General features: G+C 43.3%; 1 protein-coding gene across 1 annotated transcript in view; it reads left to right on the top strand.

Annotated features, from left to right (window-relative positions):
* RPP40 (ribonuclease P/MRP subunit p40) overlaps positions 1-9,665 on the top strand; it is a 14,882-nt gene extending 5,217 nt beyond the window's left edge. Inside the window, exons 4-8 of the mRNA XM_019542840.1 lie at positions 1,394-1,489; positions 3,188-3,313; positions 4,979-5,177; positions 7,536-7,670; positions 8,780-9,665. Coding sequence (XP_019398385.1) covers positions 1,394-1,489; positions 3,188-3,313; positions 4,979-5,177; positions 7,536-7,670; positions 8,780-8,978 — 755 coding nt within the window. The 3' untranslated portion in view covers positions 8,979-9,665. The remainder of the gene's footprint in view (positions 1-1,393; positions 1,490-3,187; positions 3,314-4,978; positions 5,178-7,535; positions 7,671-8,779) is intronic.
* Positions 9,666-21,581: the final 11,916 nt, after the last annotated feature.

Below are 21,581 nucleotides of genomic sequence, written 5' to 3'. Positions count from 1 at the left end.
TTCCTGCCCTTTGGGCAGGGGGCTGGACTCGATGATCTCCCGAGGTCCCTTCCAGCCCTAATGTCTATGAAATCTATGAAATTTAATTTCTCTCATTTTGGACAGTGAAGGTCAAGAAAGTTAGTTTAGTTTGTATTTATTTTGAACGGTCAGTACTGCAACCCTTCAGTTGCAAATGCTCCAGAGGATTTTTTGTCTGAAAATTTATCAAAGTTGGAGTTAAGCATTTCTGCTGGTCCTAAATCTAATTAAAATCTGCTTTCTACAAATTCTGAAATCTAAACCAAATTTGAATTGACAGTTCCCCTTTAAAACATATTGGTAAGTACAGTTTTAACACTTCTCAAAATACTTTAAGAAACAGTTCAGTGATACCCCCCTCAGAATATTATAATAAAGCTTTTTTCTCAGATACGTTTTACATTGAAGAAGATAAGGAAGAGTTTTGTTTTAGGTAACTGTTCCAAACCCCTCGTGATATATGTGTTATCTGATAAATATTATATTGAGTACTATAAAAATGTAAATGTCTTTATAGACAAATACATTTTTGATCTCTTGTTAATGTCTTAATTGAGTTGCGAGAAAGTAACACTTCTTCTCTGAAAGTCATTTAAATTCAGATTCCTCATGTAACCTCTTTCAGACAAGGATTGTGTTACCGTGTGTTTAAACAGACTCTAAGAAATTGATGACCTGATTCTGCTTGTTTCTTTGTGTTACCTTGGTGTAAATATTACAAACAAATACAGTTAATTTACAGTCTATCCTTAGTTACTGTGGGTGATTTTGGCAACAGTATTATTTATTTTTGTGTCCAAAGTTCACATTCAGAATTGTGGCTCCATTGTGCTAAATACAAAGACACAATAAGCCACATTCAGAGTTTCAAAGTTTTCACTATACGCACCTAAGCTACAAACGCTTAAAGCATACATTTAACATTGCTCACATGAGTAGTTCCATTGAAATCTATTGAACAACACCTGTGCTTAAACATTTCAAGCATGCGTATGTGTGAGTTAGCAAAATTGGATGATAGCTGAATACTGAATTCAACAAATCATTGTAACAAATAGTAGGGAATGAGCTTGATAAGAGTACAAGATGGCGGCACAGTTACAAAAGGAAGGTGTGCATTACTTAGGAAATACTTTATTTTGGATTTATTTTTACTAGCCATAAGACATACTGTGATAACCAGCAAGAATCTAGTTATCATTTTCAGGGTCAACCTATGAGATCCATTTAACAGAAACTAAAGGGGCCTAGATTACATCAGTACCGCAGTGACCCCTGGCTAAATTTTATACAGTTTGAGGTTTTCCAAATACTTACAAGGGAGCTTATTGGAAGAGTATGGATATTTTAATACAATTCTTATTGTTTATAGGAAAACTAATTATATCAGTGGACAAGGATACTTATGAGGAACTTGGACTACAGGGTCATCCATCTCGGTACTCTGGCAAAAAAGTAATGAGATATAGTAAGTACTGTTTACACTAGCAGCATCCATGCCAATGTCTGCAGAGTTCTCTAATATGATGCCAGCCATAATCCTCAGGTCCCGTAAAGCTGGTTAATCTTTGAAAGAATAAATATGGGTACTGGGACAATTGAGAGAAATATGTGAACTATTCAAGAAACAATGAAGTAAAAATAAGAGTTCAAATGGGAAAAGTGGACTACATTAATATTTTTAACGTGTATAAGCTTGTAGATGCTACTTTAAGAACATTAATTTCTGTGTTCCCCAACTTATTTTGCAATTGCTGGTCTTTTGTATTGTGCAAATGTAGAACTTCGGCATTTTTGCATTTTATGGAATATGTATGATGCCTCTGTCTTTGTAGTAAAAATACTAAGGTTCTCCCCTTGTTTCATTTGAACTTGCAGAAAGCTTAAAATACTGCAGTGAAGAACCTAAGCCTAAGAGATCCTTTTTTTAAAAGGAAAATATGTTACATGCGTTTGTGATGCCCTTAAAATCATTTTGAAGCAAATTGATTCTGCTATAGCCCCCATGCCTTGCATACTGAACAAATTGTGAAGTTCTTAGCAGATGCCTTGTGGATGTGCTTAGAGTGTTGTGTTTTATATCAGTTTCTACCCTTTAATTTCCCTGCCCCCAACTTCCCCAAATCTCAAAATGCTACTTACTTCTAGGTAACTACAGACAAAAGTTCTCTCAAAACCAGATGCACTTTGAAAGTTATCTTCATGAAAACACTTGGTGGCACTATAGTAAATAGTTTTATAACTCCAATTCATATACCATAAAATTAATGAATAAAAATTCTTCTTTTTTAAAATTCCTTCAGAGGCTCTGAGGAAACAGACTCAGAATGGAAACAGGGCTGCAACTCTTGCTTACAACTTTTGCGGATGTTGAAAGCTATAGCATCCTTTTTTAAATGCAGTGATTATTGCCTCAAATTCTTTTTAAAAGCATATTTTTGGTGGAACACCCCCTTCCTCTTCATTCCCTTCTCAAAAGTCAGTTGCATCCACTGTAATGTTAGAAAGCCATCAACTAAAGCAGCGGTACTCAACATTTTGGCCCTGCAACTTAGATGTGTGGTATGGGGCTGGTCCATGAGCTGGATCCTGAGCGCGGAGTTGGCCTGTGGGTGTGATCCTGCACGTTGGCCTGATCCTGCATGTGGCTCAACCCTGCAGACCAGACCCAGCTGAGGAGTGACCCCATGTGCTGACCCACCGGAGGCTGGCATGATCTAGCACAGGGGTCTAGCTGTGTCTTCTGGCTTCCTGTGACAGCAGCAATTAAGGCTGCCATTGCTCTTCCACTATAAAATTTCCAGACTCATGGAGAACCCTGCAAGCCAGATGACATGGCTCTGAGGACTGGATCTGGCCTGTGGGCTGGAAGCTGAGCAGCACTGATCTAAACAGTCCTTGATTTTCTGAACAGTGATAGTCAGGAACAAGCAGAGATGTTACCAAGGAACAGCATCATTGTCATTTGCACCAAAATTCAGAGAAAAATGTTTACAAAACAAAGGGCCGTAGCTGTATTGTTTAGTAGTTTTTAATGTTTTCTCTAAACAGCAGGGATTGACTTAAAAGAAAAAAAATATTGTTATAGTATTCTTGTAATGTGTACAGGATCTGACTATGTAGAGTGAACTTGACTGAGTAAAATTTGCCTTTTTATCTGTTACAGTTATAACCATTGACTTGACTGACTCAGCCTTTCATTCTGATAGCAAGAAATATAAAAGAGTTCTTTGGGCCTTAAGAGACAAGAAACCTTTGGAATTTGATTTTCTACTGTCCTGGCATCACACAGGTAGTAACAATTAACACTGCCACCAACAGGTAGCTGTGGACGTAAAATTAAATATTCCTAGTGGAAATATTCCTAGCTTCTAAAAAAGCAGCACTAAATGATGTGGTCTCACAGGTGGAGAGAGAGGAAAAAATATTGCAAGTGTAGTTTGATGTTTAATATTGACATGGCCACTCTGTGTCCAGTATTGACTTTTCTATAAGTGGTGGAAAAACTGACTTGATGGAGGGAAAAAAGTTTTCACTGCAGAGTTAAGAACTAACAAATATTTCAGTTTAAAAGTACTGCTACACCATCTCATGAGAGTCATAGCTCAGTTGCCTTAGCAATGTGGGCCAAGCTGCCTAGTTTGAATTTGTCTCCTATAACTGAGGATTTCCTTGATGCACTGCCTTCCCTGTTCAAGAGAGGAGACATTATGGAACATATACTTCAACCAGAGGATCTAGTTCATGTAGGACAACAAGAGTATAAAGCACTGCAGCAGCATTTCCAAATTAAAACATTTCAGTTTTGGGGAGAATTTTTAGTGACCAAAATGTTTCCCCAAATGAAAAGTTTTTCTGGGAGAGGATTCTTCTAGTCCCTCTGTTTTGGGGATCTAGTGTATTCCTTTAGCACAGGGGTGTCAAATGCATACCCCATGGGCCAGATCCAGCTCGCAGATCTCTTTTCTGGTTCTTGGGGCTCCTAGATGGGTGAGATGAGCAAGGGGTGGAGTAACCCTGGATTTCAGTGGTAATGGGGATGTGTCTGAGTGGTGGGCTGTGTTAACTTCCACTGGTGCTGTTACTTGGCCTACCACTGCATCTGGCCTGTGAGGAGCCCCACAGTTTGGATCTGGCCCAGGGGGTTGCGTTAGGTTGACACCCTTCCTCTGACATGTAGAATGCGAACACTCTGTGGCCTCTATAGAGCATGTTTAGGAATGGATTGCAGCTTTTTTCCAGAGGGAGGATACTTTGTCTGAGGTCTTTATACTTAGATGTTTTATTTTTTAGTGAAGGATCTCAAAGTGTATGCACAGATGCTATTGAATGATCTTTTCCCCATGTTAAATGTTTCTTTAAGTGTATTCGTGTATCTTGATGTTTTGGAGGAGAAAAGATCCCAGATTCTCAAAACAAAATGTTAGTAATTGGTGGTGTTCTGTTTGTAAAACACTACTATGAAAGTCTCCAAATCTGTAATTTCTATTATTATTAACAGTGAAATGGTCAAATTCTCCATGTAGAGTCTCACAGATCAAGAGTGAGCAGAAATGTTTAAGTCAGTTCTCCTTTCATATCTCTTTTTCTTTGGAAACAACCCATAAATACTTGATGATGATCTCTAATTCAGGTTTAATTGGTACTTGTCCAGTTAAAACTGCCTTAACTGTTTCTCATGATAAGTATAATTATACATGTATTGCCAACTTGACTTGCTTAAGGTAACTGGACCTAAAACAGTGCTTTGTTTCCAATAAAGGAGGGGGGAAGATGACAACTGTAAGGCTTTGGCACAGGATAAATAAGCAGCACTAAGCAGTTTAAATTTCAGGGTAACATTGCACAACACCTTCCATTTACAAATACAGGTAGGGGTTTCAGAGTTGTTTGGTATGAAATGGTCCTTTTGTGTTGCAGTGTTATAATAACTTTCTGTGGCATGTGTGTTGTTAAGGTGCTGATGGATCAACATTGATGTCATACTTTTCCAAACACCAAATACAGGCTCATCAGCCAAAAATAACATTCAGCACATTAAGAAATTTGCAATGTCCAGTGCTGGATAGCAATGAACTGCAAGGAAAGCCAGAAGAATCATGCAGTGCACAGGAACTATTTGAATGGCTAGGTGCTGTCTTCAGTAATGTTGAATTGTAAGTAACTAAACTTGTCTCGATCTTAAGTATTCGTTAAAAGTTCATGCTGTGACTTGAATCAATATAACAATGAATGAACTATTTATAGAAAGGATAGCATGACATTATAGTGAGTTCTTGGTTCAACAGTCAACCTTTGTGGTATGTGGATTCAAGTATTGGCAGTCCCTATGGTGGGGTGTAGAGGTAAGTGCCTGGCATGCCCATGTTTTGTGGCATTTGCTAGTTGCCTGCACAGGCCAGGAAGGATTATTTTCCCCTTTCATGAATACTGCATTGGCTTCTGGGTTTTGTTTTTTTTTCTCCTTTTTGCCACATTTTGAAGCACTGGATGTTGGCTACAGCTAAGGCTGGAGATTTGATTGGGAAGTGTTAGTATTCCTGCCAGTATTTAGAAACATCATAAATTCCTGGCTAGAGGATCTTTGCTTTCTGCTCAGGATTAAACCTTTCACCAAATTTTGGGGGCAGAAAGGAATTTTCCCACCAGATAAGAGTGGGGATTTTGCTATCAGGCAAGGACTTGTAGAGAGTTTTGTCTTGCTTTATGGTAACAGTCTGCAATGTTTTGGAGCATGGGCCAGAACAGCCTTACTTGGTTTCAAGGCTGACTGGTGTTCTAGCCTGGCTGCCTGTCTCTTCTCCCTGCTGACCACAGTGAGGGCAGAGCTCTCTGTCCCCTGGTGTTCAGCAGCTGTCTGCTGCCCCGATCCACTGTTGGAACACCACTGAACCTCCACGTGCCAGATTCAGTGCCCCTGCAGGTCAGATTGGGTCTACGAAGAGATTGGATCTATTCTGCGAAGGTTTGATTTGGTCTCTCTTTTAAGAATAGCCAGCTGATTTCCCTTCTTCCATCCATTCCAGCCTGTGTTTTACCAATAGCCAACTGATCCAGCTGTCACTCCAGGTGCATGGAGGTTTAGCTCTGAGTTCCCTTTCTCCCTCCTACACCCCCATTACCAAATTAGTTGCTCCAAATCTTTGCTTATCACAATTGTTGATGGAAACAGTAAACAGAAGCTACAGCGGGGCCAGAGAACAACTCTCCTTACAAAGCATGGTCATCTGAAATGGCAGCTAGAAATCTGCCCACAGCTACAGTACAGTTGCAGTAGGCATGTAACAGGACTCGCGCGCTGGAGCCTTTCTGTGGGTGGCTCTGCCTTGCTGTCTTGGGCTAACCGCCTGCTTACTCACCTGCCACACCTTGATCTTAATTGACTGAGTGATGTAATTAGCAGGAGGCTGCCCACTTTATATGCCCGGTATCAGGGGGTGCTATCTGCGGCTCCTTTTCCTCCTCTACACCGCAGCCCAAGCCTCGCAGATGGTACTTGACATGGTTTTGCCCTATGCCTTGGTCCTCTTCTTTACTTCTGTGGTTCCCTCTCACTGCCACCCCTCACTCCGGGGCTCCCGGGCTGGGTCAATGCGCCCCCAAACAATGCTGTGCCCTCTCCAGTGCCAGGAGACCCCACGCTACTGTGGAGCTCCTATGAGGCCTCCTCCACCCCTAATAGTCTCGCCTGGTCCTCTGGTTTAACATAACAACAAAACAGAAAACACAAAACCCCTGGGCTAACGTAAATTCCAGGCCAACCTGGCTATCCTGCATGCATATCCCTGTCAGGGTTTCCTCCACCCAGTATGGTCAAGCAGATGCTGCTCCGGCCATCAGGCTTCTCTGCTGTGCTTGCCCTGCTTGCTCCAACAGAGCTCCACCTTCCTGGGCTGCCAGAGGCAAACTGCCCTCCTGGCCTTATGCTTGGGCTTAAGAAGGGGCCAAGCCCTGCCCCTTCCTGTCAGCTGACTCCCTTGGTTTCCCTGGCAACCAGCACCTGTGTTGCCCTGGTGACTGGCAGTTGAGCCTCCCCCCTCTCACCACTAGGGGTCTCTCCTGCCATCTCCGCTTTTAGGCGCAGGGCACCCGTGTGCACTGTGACAGGCAGCCTGTCTCTACTAACAGGTTTCTGACCCCTACTCTGTGGCATAGGATACAGTCCTCTTAAAATCTTCTAAGCACATTAACCAATTAAAATTCTCTGCCATTGTTTAGCAATGCCTTTGTCTCCACTCCTTTTTTCTGTGTTGTAGGGCATTCTTGGTTTCTGGATTCTGTGATGTGCAGAGGTTAGCAATCTTTGGGTCAGTTTTTGCCTACAAATAAGGGGACTGGACTTAATGGCCTGGGAGGCCACTTCCAATTCTGTGTTCATGCTTTCTAGCTTGAATGTCTGGGCAAAAGCACTTCAGCCTTTGTTTAGGCACTGCATGTGTGGCATAAGCTGGAAAATGGGAGGCATTAGTGCAGGAGGCTTGGCAGTTTTTCATTCACTTGTGTTCTGTTTTCAGAGACAACAAGTCATTTAGTTTTGTATCAACTTATTGCTGCCCTGAGCCCAGCACTACAATGGACCAAGCTTATTTGTGCACAATCACTGGGTTCATACTTCCAGAGAAGATAATTCAGTTACTGGATCAGCTCTGGTAAGGGACATCAGATGCATGTAATTTTTATAGCATTTGCACTTTCTTTAAAACATGCTTTTCATCTTGAAAATGTTTTACAAATACTCATTTTCCCTGACAACATCAATAAGCAAAGCGCATCATCTCTATTTTTGCTTATGAGGAAAATGAGGCATAACGGTTGAGGCCAGAATATCATGTAATGTTGAATTTGGGAAGGCCCTGCCTGAGGGGATCAATGTCCTGAATTTTTTAAAAGTAGAGCTCCCACAGCTCGGATACATCACAGTTCTGAAAATCAGGTCCACAGTATGTCACCTCGAGCACTCTGGACAAGTCAGTGCCAGAGTTTCAAATCTTACATGACAAGTCTGACTACGAGGTGGGATTAAAATGTAAAAGCTTTTGGCTGCTTGTCTTTGCTTAAGACCGTTGGACAGTGCCTGACCTTTATTAATATTAGTTCATGATTTGCAGTCTGTTTTCCTTCTGGTGGCAGAAGTCTTAATCTTTTAAAACAGCTTGGCTACGTTTTCTTTCCATATGTTTTCTACTCTGGATTATTGTGTTATCCCACTTGCAAATAAAACCAATCCTCAGAAAAGCTGTTTTCTGTTTAAATAACAAATATTTCTAATATTGTGGACAGCCTACAGCTACACATGTCAAGTAGGGCACAATACCTTCAAAGATCCAGCCTTTTTCATTTTCATTTCGGTCTCATATTTCTTTTTTTTTTTTTAGCTTTTTAATATCTAAAGAAATTCATAAGTTAAAATACCTTAAAACAGATTTTTCTCTTCAAAAATTTAATATAAACCAAAATAGACTGTATGAAGGACAACCAAAGCATAAGTGGTCCTGCTGGAAAACCACATCTCTGTGCTTTCCATATGTACCTTCTAAAACAGTATATACAAAAAATACATATTTTTTTCCAGTAAAGTATTTGTTGTGTTATAGGCATCCCACACTTCTGTAAACAAAATCACTGATTTTTTGACTTCGTCATAAATTTTCATTAAGTGGCTTTGTCTGTCTTTAAAGTCATCCTCTTCTGTGTTGTACTACTTCGTGGAACTCACTGTTTTGTTCTAATTAGTGATTAACTTTTTGTCTTTCTCCAGTGCTTATTTTGATGAACCCAAACTGGCACAATGGGTGACCTTAACTGTGCATGGTTTTGCAGACAGCCCTGTTTCCTGGAGAGAAAATGAACATGGTTTCCAAAAGGGAGGAGAGAACTTGTACAATTTTGTTGTTTTTAGGAGCTTGGACTACTGGCTTCAAATGGCTGTTGGAGCCAATGATGATTGCCCACCTTAACATTCTGCCCACAGGAAATTTTTGATCCAGAAAAGAGTGTAATGATGTCTGATAAGATATGCTTACATGATGATCAGACAACCACTTAACTCTTGAAAGGACATGTATATATCTGTTTATTATTTACCACTTCTTAAAGATCATCTACATAAGAAGACAAGGACCTTTGCTTCTTTATAATGAATGAAGCTTTCTGAAAGGCTTTCAAATTAGAAGAAAGAAAACAAACAATCTCTCCTGCTTGTTGTTTTACAATGGAAATTTGAGTTTTGTCCAACCAGGGAGAGTCTTAGGTAGTTAGTGAACTTAGTAGGATTATGACGTGACAGGTACCAAGATAGTAAAGCCTGCCTGAGAGAAAAGTGATTTTTATATTGATGGTTTTTAAATTATTTCCTTTTACCTATTTTTAACTAAAATACTTGGAGCTGAATCCTTAAAGAGCTTTGCACCCATCCCTGCATTATAAGATCCATAAAAAGCTCCCAGGTTTCATCTTGAGACATCCAGCTTGTCCAGTGACAGAAACAAGAAAGCAGACTTATTTTTTCAAAAAGCAGGGAGATTTCTTATACACACAGCAGAGTAGAGCAGAAGCCACAGACTCACTATATCTGTTGAGGGAGGGAGGGAGGAGAGCGATCCTTGTCATTTAGCATCAATACAGAAGCTTGGTCTTTCAGGAAAACTACATATAAAAGAAATATTGTGACTTACTGACAGGACAGGTGGTGTACTAGAACAGGGGTGCTCAAAACAATTCCCAATTTACATGCACTGGGACGGGTGGAGGCAGCATGAAGCCAATGGGGTGCACGGTGTTGTCGGGGAGGTAGGGCCAGATCTGGCCTGTGGAGCTGTGTTATTTGGCCTGTGGTGCTATCCACAGGTCCACAGATCTGGCAGCAAGGAGTGGTGGGGAGCCCTGTGCATTGGAAAATGCGACTCTGCACTCTATTGGGTGCACAGAGCCCAGCAGAGGCAGCACAGGTTCAATTCCTGTGCACTAGGACAAATGAGACTAATGGCACACAGGGCACAGTCCAGTGCATGGGGACAGGGCCTGATCTGGCCTAGGCCATTCATCTGGCCCACTGGGCCCCAAAGGTTAGAGCACCACTATTCTAGGATTAAATCCTGACCACAGTGTCCCAGGGAGGAGTCCATGTGAAAACAGCTGTGTATTCAACAGTAATAGTAAGGCAGTTCGTTTTTCAAGGTAAGTTTCCATTGAAGCTGCTGGAATTATTTCCATTATCTTGACTAGGAGTGAACTCAAAATTCCAGGTATATACAAATAAAACTGCGATGCTTTGCTAAAGTGGAGGTTGCTCACTTATCAACAACAACAAAAAGGTAGAATGAAAGTAGAAGTTAAATTGTGGCTGTAGAAAAACAATGCTAAGAGATCTATCAAGATATGATGTAGGTGCACAGTAAAGGCGAGCTTTCAAGGACAAGAGTTTTTCCTGTTAGTATTTTATTGCTTCCACACAGTGCCTGGAGAAGCCTTGTTTACTGGAAGGTATTATGTGTTCTCTGTACGCTTCTTATTAAATGTGTTTAGTTTGAATAAATTTAATTTCCTTTTAAAAATATTCCACAAACTTCCCATCTTAACTAAAATAAATACGCTGTTTTCTAAAAAGTTACCTTCTGTGTGCTTTTTTTATTTTTATTTTTTAAGAACACCAAAAAAGCACTCTGTTCTGGGATACCAGGAATAGAAATTCCATCTTCCTTTGGGCTAAAAAACCTTATAATCAACAAGGGGCCACAGTCTGGGAAAACTCTTGGCCAAGTGGTCTAACAGTAAACATTTAACGCAGTTGGCCCATTTATTAAACTTTACTGGATGTTTAGCTGTTATGCGTCAATGCAAACTGCTTCAGTGCTTGGCACAGGCTATGATCACCCTGCTTTTTAATGTTTCCATTGAAGACTGTTGTGCAGCATTTCAACTTTCACTTGTTTCAGCTCTCACAGAAGTGACTTAATCCTAGTAAAAAGTGTGCATCTGGCACTGTCCACCTCTAAGCCCTATTCCTGAGACCAGCACCAGCTAATGAAGCAGAGCAAGTACATGTTAAGAGCTGAAGGGATTAGGCATAGGCCTTCCTGGACATTTTACCTGCAGCAAGAATTCAAACAGAGAAATGCCTGAAGTGTAAAAATTACATCTTTATGGAAAGTGGCAAAGATTCACGGTCTTTAACCATTTATAATGGAAAATATTTTGTAGTTTTAACTGCTCTGGAGACACCTTTTCTCATAATGATTTTTCCAGTAAGTGTTCGCGGTGTGCCAGGGACTTTCCAAACAAAAAATATACAGGACTTTGCCCAGAAGAGGTCACTCTTTAAAAAATGTATAAGGGAAGTATGCAGTATGTGTGGTAGTTAAGGTGTGTAAAAATGCTGTTCAGAGACTCCAGATCTCCATCAGCCCAATAGCAGAGGTGGGTTTTCAGAAAGAGGTTAAATGCAGATGAACGCAGAAGGGATAGTTTGTCAACCAGGTGAATCAGGCCGGCATTGCAACAGAGGTGGTAAAGCAGTGGAGCAGCATTGCAGAGGGCTTAAGAAATAATGTGAAAAAACTTGGAAACAGGCCTCTCAACTCCATGGATATGGCTGGACCTGCCAGTGGGGTCGATTTGGCAAGTGGACAGCCCTGCCCCAATGTGACTGTGCAGGGCGGAGGTGGGCTAGAGCCCAGCCCCAGTATGCATGGCAACACCCCTGGCAGGGCCCGATTGAGCCTTGCAGGGTTTGGTAATTTGGTTTCAGCAGATGGGTGGCAATATTAATTGCAATCATTCTTGCGCTCCCAAATTTTCTGATCCATGGGAGCCCTGCAGCCAGATGCCATAGCTCTACTGGTTGGAGCTTGAGCACCCCTACTGTAAACCAAGGACTATGGTCACTCTTGGTATTCAGCTGCTCAGAGAAAGAGTCGCTGTGGTACAACTGCTTCCTGCTAGTCTGTGATGCCCTTTCCTTTCCCTGACCTTTTGACTGAAGGGGTGAAAATGCCAGCCGGCACTGTCCACCTTTAAGCCCTGTTCCTGAGACCAGTACCAGTTAATGAAGCAGAGCAAGTTCCTGTACAAGAAGCCCTTGTGCTGCCCTTTTACTTTCTCCTACAAAAGACTGTGCTGTTACCATCACCCATTTTTCTCCTAGGTTGCTACCTATCCTCCTCCTAACTCCTGCTTCTTGGTAGTTTCCTAACAGCCTCCTCTGAACCATGCTCAGGGATCGGGTTCCTAGCCTTCACTTCCCCAGTCCATAGGGAGCATCACTAAGCACATCCATCTTCTGCATAACCCTCCTGCACTTGTCTTTAGCAGAGTCAGCTGTGTGAACTCAGGGTTTGCTTTTATGGGAAGACCCAGGAAAGTCTTACCCTGCCAAGTAGGCAAGGTTTTAGGCTTTCATAATCGCATGGCAGAGAACCTCTGCCTCCTGGGTAGAAGTGACTCCCCTACCCCTATATCACCCAGAAACTATTCTCACATGAGCAATGCTTCTCTTGGGTGGGGGCAGGCAGAGTTCCAGTTGCCTGTTGGCTAAGCCCTGAGAAGTGTGGAGAAGTCAACATGCCTCTAATGGAAAATTCAAGTACACCAACTAGCTGTCCACCCTCCCACTGGAGATGGCATCGCTGCCACAATGAGGAGACTGTGGCCATACTGAAAAGGTATAATGGGTGTGAAGACGCTAGTGATGCATGGAAGAACTAGGACAGCCAATGAGAAGTGGTAGTTTCACCCCGGCTCTGCTTCAGATAAGAGGAGTGGGGGGGGAAAGGGGGGAGGGGGAGTTTCATAGTTGTTAGGGGCTGGAAGGGACCTTACAGATCATCAGGTCCAGCCCCCCTGCACGAGGGCAGGAAAGACTGCTGGGATCAGAGGGTTGCTCTGGTTCTGGGTTTTGTTCCCCCAATCCTTCATTTCACAACAGAGCACTGAGCAGGAAAGTCCACAGGGTTGCTAGAAGCAGCTTGTGTAACAAGGCGCAGCTCTGCTCCAGCCACAGGGTTGAGCACTCATTGGGGTGTCTGGCCTCCAGGGACTGCTGGAAGGTGAATCAAACTGAATAGGGGGCACAGGCCTGGGTTGAACTGGTTGCACAGGGAAGGGAAGGGAAAATTCGTCAAGCAGACTTCGAAGGAAGGGCCTGTGCAGCTGATGGGGGGAGCGGGAATGGGCCTCTAAGTTCATGGACACCCCAAAGTCCCTGAGCTGTGACTCACAGGAAGGAGCTGTGCTTTCCTCTGCTTTTATTTAGACGGGACTAACAGAGGGCAGCTTAGCTTAGGTGAGGCACCTGACAAACTGCTTGGGGGCTGGGTGTACAGATCTGTTCAGAACGGGTGGAGTGTGTGGCTGGAAGGTAGGAGAGAAGTGAATGGAGTGGAATGAATTAAAGCTGGCATGTATGAAGCAACTGATTAAAATGTGTTATGCAAATGTATGCTAATTAGACCATCCTAGGGTTTTTGTTTGAAGATGCTGGCAGCTATGGGACCTGATATTGGGATTTATAAATGAAAGTGTCATCATGTGATAGGAAAGGGAATTAATCTTAGGGGTCATATTGACTCGCAGTGAGGCTTTGTCGGAGAGGCAAAGGTGGTAAGCAGGGTGTATCTGAAGATGAGTTTTTGCTGAAGAGGTAGAAAGGCAGGAGCGATTTCAGAGATGGTGCAGAGAAAGCAGAAGCAAAATTAGGCATGCGTTGGGTATGCGGAGCAAAGAAGAGGGAAGAGTCAAACAAAATCTATGGTTTATAGGCTGCATGAATCAGCTGAGGGTGATGACAGAGAAGGCTTAGGAAGGAAATAGAAAGAGTCATATTCAACTTAAATGGGTGGAGAGCTATCCAAGAGAAGTTGAAAGTAGTGGCTGAGCTCCAGGGTGGGAAGGCTAGAGAAACATTAGGAGTAGGTGAATTCCCAAATCAGTAGCATGGGGATGGCAGTAGATACTATACAAGTGAGTTTGGGCAAGGAAAGGCTATAGTAGTCTTCTCTGAAATAGGCTATGTGGTCCTGTTTTGCTGTACAGGAAGCTGTAAAGCCTTAGTCATCACCTTTCAATGCCAAAAAATGACTTAAAGTGCAGCCAGAATACTGTTTTGTTACATGCACATGCAGTTATTTAATATTAGTATGTGTATTTGTTAGTAATTGCAGCCTTCACTCAAGACAGGGGATCCACTGTGCAAGGTGCTGTACAAATCAGTAGTAAGAGACTTTTCCTGCTATGAGCATCTTACAGGGGAAATAAAGATGAAGGGGCTCTTGCACAGTGTCATTACAGGTCAGTGATGGAGCTGGAAGTGGCTCTCATATCCACTCCAATGTCCTTGCTGCTGCCTCTGATATCTTAAATCCACTATTGACACTCAGTTTTATAAACATAAAGCTTGACTGGCCTTGAGTTATCAGGGCAAGATGGAAGCACTTCCCTTCCATACTGGCTCCTAGAAGAATAAACTTGTTCAAAGTCCTGGGGACTACTCTGTCTTTGTGAGTATTAATAGACTAGGAACTACTCTGCCTTTGTGAGTATTAACAAGGACTTCAGAGACACCTGCTACAAATGGAGGACAGCTCTCAAATCACCTCTGCTGGTCTAGACTAACCTCTCTCAAATGGTTATTGCCCTGTTTACTCATCCTTTTTATTCAAAATATGCTTCCAATTGTTCCTAAAAGGATTCTAGTTTCAATTCAATCATTTTGTACATTGGAACTAAAGGCAGGGCTAAAGTGAAATATGAAATTCTTGAGCTTGCCAGCTGGTCAATTTAATGGGCTTTCTTTCTTCCAATATAGGCACATTATAGCTACACAGGTGGTGAGCAGTCTAGCTAGGGACATGCCCTTCATAAGTCTATTATAGCACAAAAAAACAAAGAGCTAATACAATTTTCCCCATTATTAATATCTGAGGTAACAGCCTAAGTTCAGTGGAGACCAGCAAACTAATACTGATTGTCCCCATCTGTATTGTTACAGTTGTACCCAGAGGTTCCAGGTGATCAAAGAGGAATAATGCCTTGATTGTAGGTGGGAAACTTGAGTTTGTTTGTAACGTTAATTGAAAGGGAAGAGTCTCTGATCTCAGTCACTGCTTTCTCTTTGCCCAACCTCCTGTCTGGTACTACCAAATCAGACATGCAATTTATAAAGGATGCTATTTAAGGATCCATGTGAAGTGAATGTTTCTCCAATAGTTTACACTGAAGCAATTGCAAATCTGGCTTGGACACTAAACCTTGCGTTTGAGGGTGGGGCTGTGAATGATCCAATATATTTCACCCCAGAGCACTTCCAGAAGAAGTCTTCTTTGTCCTGAAAGCAAATAAGAGTTGAAGGCTCTGTGCCCCTCATAGGATTACACCCATAGAGAGGAAGAAAAACAGTTGGCTATAGGCCTGTTCCTGAGACAGGCTGAATCTCTGTAGCTGCTGTTTAAATTCAGCAGGAGTTGTAGGTGCTGGCAGCTCAAAGCATCAGTTACTTTGGCCCCAAGTTATTTTGCACACTGTCACCAGGCCTTAGGCCAGAACTTCAAAGGTATTTGGATACTTAGGGGCAATTCCATAAGGGGTTTAGGCACTACAACCCTCAGCAATGAAGCACCTGGTTTTCAAGCAGCTAAGCTGCCTTGTGGAATGAACACTTGTTCAAGTCAGGTGTCCAGGTACCAGATATGCAAGATCCTAAAACAGGCTCCACAAAAGCCAGCATATTGGGTGGGAAGCCACCTGCTGATGGTAGGTTGTACCTAAAGACATGCCTGTTCTCTGCAACTTACTCTGAGCTGTATGGAGATACTTTCCTCTACTTGGGTTTCACAACTGAGTCCTCTCTTGGTGTTAGGTGTGTCATCCTTTTCTTTCAGGGTGGGGGGGTGTTGAATGCTCCTTTTTTAATCTAAGAGCTCACTGGGTAGAGAAGAGGATGTGAGACCTGGATGAGATTCCATTTTTTGCTTGAGTGGGGTTCAACCCACATCTTCAACCTTGCAGGGGAGTGCTGTAAACAGAGACTATTCTACATGTGTGATGGGGGATTCCAGCTGTGACTTGTCCCCTCTGTGTGGCCAGCTTCTTAGTTCTGCAGCTGAGAATGGGGCTGTAGGTCATGGTAGGTCTCTTGGGGATAGTAAGGACTCAGTCTGGAAGTGAGGGCAGTTCCATGCAGGAAGAGAGAAGCAATGAATGGGTAGCACAAGCCCATTGGCCCATTGTTGGGGGGGGAGGAAGGGCAAAAGCAAAAGAAGTGGCAAAGGCTTTCACTCTAAGGCAGTGATTCTCAACCCTGGGGCAACCTGGGCTACCACCAGATCCTTTGAGGTGTGCCATGAGGTCTAAGGAGATAAGCAGATAATTAAACAGATAAGCATTGGCTCAGGCTTGGCCCTACCTGGATGATTCTCCACCCCCACCATCCCACACATCTGCAAGGAGCTTAGCACTGTAATATATAAATTCATTTTTGAAATTGGGTGCCACTTAATTCCCAAGTCATGGAGGGGTGCCTCAACTCCACAAAGGTTGAGAACCACCATTCTAAGGCAGGGTCATAGAGTTGTCTCACTGTGGTCTCAGTGCAGTGAATATGAGCTTTATTCCAGACTCATGTCAAAGGTTGCCTCCAGGCTATCCAGCTGTTAATAAGAGGCTGGCCACATATACAAGGGAATTAGTTAAAGGCATCTGGACATGATCCTAGCTACAAGGGTCAGTCAAAGTAATTTCTCCCATTTATTACTCAGCCAAAAATGTTTTAAAAAACATTAAACTTGCACAGGAAATCTGTACATCAGATTTGTACATTGATGAACACAGCTGTTCTTTTTTTTTGTTTTGACATAGGCTGCAGACATTCATTTCTACCAGAAGAAATTTATTCCAGTAAAAAAATAGCCTGGGAGCCAAAATGTATAGGCATTCCTCTAGCCCAGTTCTCAACCTTTTTGGACTTGAGGCATCACACATTAGACTCGAGACACCTCTCTATAACTTTTGTGAATTGAGTGGCACCTGATTTAAGACACTAATTTATATATTATAGTTTTTACTTCCTTGTACAAGGGCAGGGCAGTGGGGCTGGTAAACTGACCGGCAGGGACATGCTTGAGTTTGTCTACATCTCATTAACTCCTCATACCTCGTGGCACCCTTCAAAGGATCTGACAGCATCCTGGGTGCTGTGGCACCTTGATGGAGAATTGCTGCTCTAGCCCCATGGCTAGAGAGCTTCACAGGCAAGCTCTCCAGTCAGGGGTCACTAGAGGGTTGCACCCTGGGCCACCCCCACCCTTAGGGGAGCCTATTACTTGACAGCCCATCTCCTGTGACCAGGAAGGGGGCAGGCTGTCAAGTGGCAGTTGTGACAATTGGGCAGGACTCCCATCCTGGGAGAACATACCCCTATCCCACCAACCAGCTAATTGGCAGGAAGGAGGGCACATTCTCTCATAGTGGGAACCCTGCCAGCCCTCCCCTGCAGGAGAAAAGCCCAACTCCTTGCACCTTCTGGGCTGACACAAAGGAATGCAGGGAAAGGAGGGGAGAACATGACTGCTTGCAGCAAGGCTCCAGGAGCCTTGTGGCAGTGGCACAAAAGCCTGACTCACTTCATGCTGCTCCAGCCTGGCCCAGAGCAGTGCAGGATGAGGTGGGGGCATTTCGTTGCAGTGGCAAAGCTCCTGAGCCTTTCTGTCTTGGCACAGCGTCCTGCTTCACCCCGCACTGCTCCAGGTCAGCTGGGTGGCACAGGTGGCAAAGGGAAACTGGAGGAGCTGGGAACTGGGCCTTCACACTCCCAGCTCTTCAATCACTGCCCCCACCGCTCAGCTGCGAGGCAAGGAGGTCAATCAGAAGCTGTGGTAGTGATCTAAAATCCGGCAGCTGGGAGTGGAGCTTGGGCCCCTGAGCCCCCGCTCCCGGCTGGTATCTTTTAAATTGCTGTCCCCTACCCCTCAGCTGGGTGGTGGGGCAGCAAAGTCCCCTGCCTCTTCCTGAAACCAGAGACTGGCTGGCTTGGGTAAAGCAAGTAGTAAAAGCTGCTCCTCCCCTCACCTCCTGGCCTATGGGAGGAGGGAAACAACGGCCCTCCTGTTCACACCACTGACCAGCAGATAGTGCTTAGAGATCATTATAAGCACAATTAACCCTTAAATGGAATGTAAAATACAAACACAGACAACTCAGTGCCCTAAAATCAAAGTCTAACTTTATTAATACAAGTATTATCTCAGCAGTTTCTATATTCAGAGAGAGAAAAAACACTTAGTACAATGATCTCACTCAATCCTAGATATTACTTTGCCTCACAGAAAAGATGGCCACTCAGTTCCTGAAGCAAAGGGTGCGTCATTGGCTGGGATGATCCAGACAGGTGTTGAAAGCTGGATTCATGATGTAAATGATGACGACAACAACTAACTTCCTTGCTTCCCTCTTTTATGCTTTTCTTTAACTTGACTTCTTGGATGACTCCTTGCTTTTGGATTGGTCTATCTGCAGTCAGCATATTGTTCATATTCTATCCTGTCAACATATTCCTTTGTTCAACATCCCCATTACAAGCACACCTTTTAATTTGGCCTTTTTCCGGTGTCTTACTTTAAACATTGTCCATTGGTCTACTTTATCACCTTTCATTAACATATCCAATCATTTCATCCCTCTGATTCAGCTGATTAGTGCCAAGTTCAGTTAATTTGAGCCAATAACAAAACTATTACTATGTTGTGTCAGAAAACCTTCTCACAGTGATAGAAAAAGGAAAGAAATATCATGCGAGCAAACTCAAGGCTATAAGCTGCTTTCAAGAAACAAGGCCAGTTGATATTGCAGACACCAGCAAAATTAAAAGTTCAGATAACAATGAGGCTATACAGAACTTTAGGTTTTAAAGAAAACTTTAAACAGTGCTATAATTCACCACTCTATAAACAGGTGCAACTTTAAAGCATAAAGTATGACAAGCTACCCTAACACTCCATGCCTCCCCAAGACTGGGGTGACTCTGGTCTCAGGAAAGCAAGGGGACCCTTTCCCCTAGCTCCATTCCTCCTGGTCCCCCAGAAGGAATTAAGCAGAAGAAAGTATAGATGTTCAGTCTCCTGGGAGAAACTCTCCCAGGAGTAATTTAACCCTGGTTGTTCCTGGGTTATTTTTCTCCTAAAGCAGCCATTTTTACTCCAGAAGAAAAAGCCTGAAAGTCTGCAATTCTCATGGTGGAAATTGAATGTCTACCTAGCCATAGCCTTCTTCTCTGTCCATGGCTTTTTTCTACTGCTGAACAAAGACACATATCCTGACATAAAAGTCCTTGTCCTTGTTGCGCTGCCGCATGGCCTTCATCACATTGTCATCGTGAAAATGTTACCCTTGTAATCCATCCATCGTCCTCCAGGCTGTACAGAGGATCACAGAAAAAAGGACTTATTTCAAGGGACCTCATGAAGTCATTTAGTCCAGTGGTTCTCAACTTTTTTGTATCAGGATTCATTTGTAAACATGGATGGCCAGTCCTGACCTGCTGCCTCCCACCCCCAGGCCCCAGCCCCCAGTGTATGGGGCAGGAGGTGGGTGTGTGGGGTGGGGCCCAAGCAGCTCCCGGCAGGCTGGAACTCTGCCAGCCTGCAAGGGAAAAGTCACAGTTTTCCACATTTTTCTCCTTTAAAGGAGAATCCATTTTTAAAGTTTGTTTGTGGCCCTTTCATATATTCTTGAGACCCACTTTTGGGTTGCAACCCACAGATTGAGAAATGCTGATCTAGTCCAGACCCTGCTCAAGGCAGTATTATCCCCAACTAAAACACCTCAGCCAAGTGTCTGTCCAACCTGTCCTTGGAAATTTCCAAGGACGGCAATTCCAAAACCTCTCTAGGTAGCCTGCTCCAGTGCTTGATCACCATCAGTCAATAGGTTCCTTTTGATCTCTAACCTAAATGTCCTCTGCTGCACTTTGAGGCCACTGCTCCTAGTCCTGTCCCCTACAGCCACAGAAAAAAAGCCCATTTCCATCATCTCTATAATTGACCTTCAGGTATTTGAAGACTATTATTAGATTCCCCTCCTCAGTCTTCTCTTCTCAAGACTAAATAGCCTTAGGTCTTTCAGCCTTTCCTCATAACACATGTTGCACAGGCCTCTGATCATTTTTGTCACTCTCTGCTGGATTCTTTCCAACTCTCCACATATTTCTTAAAAACTGAACACAGGTGAGACCTCACCAGTGTCAAACCAAGTGGAAGAATCACTTCTCTTGATTTGCAAGTGCCACTCTTTTTAATACAACCCAATAGGCTGTTGGCATTTTTCCAACTGGAAAACATTGTTGGCTCATATTCAGCTCACTGTAACCACGCACCTCCTGCTGCGCTCCCCCCCCACTCTTCCTGTGCAGTATTGTAGCCTAGCCAGTCATTCCCCAGTATATCTTTGTGTATACAGTTATTCTGTCCCAAGTGCATTTGTCTTTGACTTTGACATGTGACTTTGCATTTGTCCTTGATGAATCTTATCTGATTGATTTTGGACTACTTCTCCAGTTTATCCAGGTCATTGTGGAGCCTAGCCCTGTGCTCTGGAGTGTCTGCAACTTCACCTGATGTGGTGTCATCCCCAAATTTGCTAAGCATGCACTCAATTCCCTTGTACAAATCATTAATAAAGATGTTAAACAATACTCAGGACAGAACACCCCCACCCAAAGAACCCCAATGATATTCCCTCCCAACTAGACATTGAGCCATTGGTGACTGGAGCACCAGTTTTGTATCCACCTTACAGACCACATGAAAGCAGTGTATTTTTTTAACTTTATTAATGAGCATGGCATGGAAGACAGTGTAAAAAGCTTTGGCACTGCTATATGGTATATCACATCCACTGCGTTTCCCACGTTCACTGAACCTGTCTGATTTATCAGGTTAGGATAGCACAGGGACCAGGATGGGATAGCATAGTCTATCCAAACAATGAGCTTACCTCTGCGGTACACAGACTGGGGAGCACTGTCAGGAGCAGCACCTCAGACATGTCTCTGTCAGGACTGGCTTTTTGCATGCAATGTTTCAGTTTCTTCAGAGTCTTCATACAGACCTCTGAGTTTACTGTGGCCCTCTTAGGCATGACGTCAACAATATAAACTCCGTGCATGTCTAGGGCTTCTTTAGAAGACAAAAATTAGGAAGCATTGTATGATGTTGGGTTATGTGCCTTTGTTCACCAGTCAAATAAGGCCACTGGTGGAGAAGGAGACTATGTTGAAAAATAGTTGTGTGGTCAGCAATGATGTACAAATTTGTTGTGCACATTTCATATTTTTTCAATAATACTGGCTGAATAAAAAAATAGTAGGCCTTATTTTATGAGTAACCCTTGTACATCGTCCGTGGTTGCCACTGGAAATTAGGACTCCAGGAAATTAGGAAACTATGTGTCGGGGAAAACCGAAGGATCGGGCCCCAAGGTCACGGTGGGCCGGGGTGGCAATTAGATATGGACAGGTGGGATTAGCGGCGTAGAGTCTGGAGATAGGGACTCGGAGCGGATTGATAAAGAACAGG

The sequence above is a fragment of the Crocodylus porosus genome, unplaced genomic scaffold, assembly GCF_001723895.1.
Source record: "Crocodylus porosus isolate Cpor-Errol unplaced genomic scaffold, CroPor_comp1, whole genome shotgun sequence".
Taxonomy (NCBI): domain Eukaryota; kingdom Metazoa; phylum Chordata; order Crocodylia; family Crocodylidae; genus Crocodylus; species Crocodylus porosus.
The sequence above is the reverse complement of the archived record's forward strand: the minus strand, read 5'-3'. Positions and strand labels throughout refer to the sequence as shown.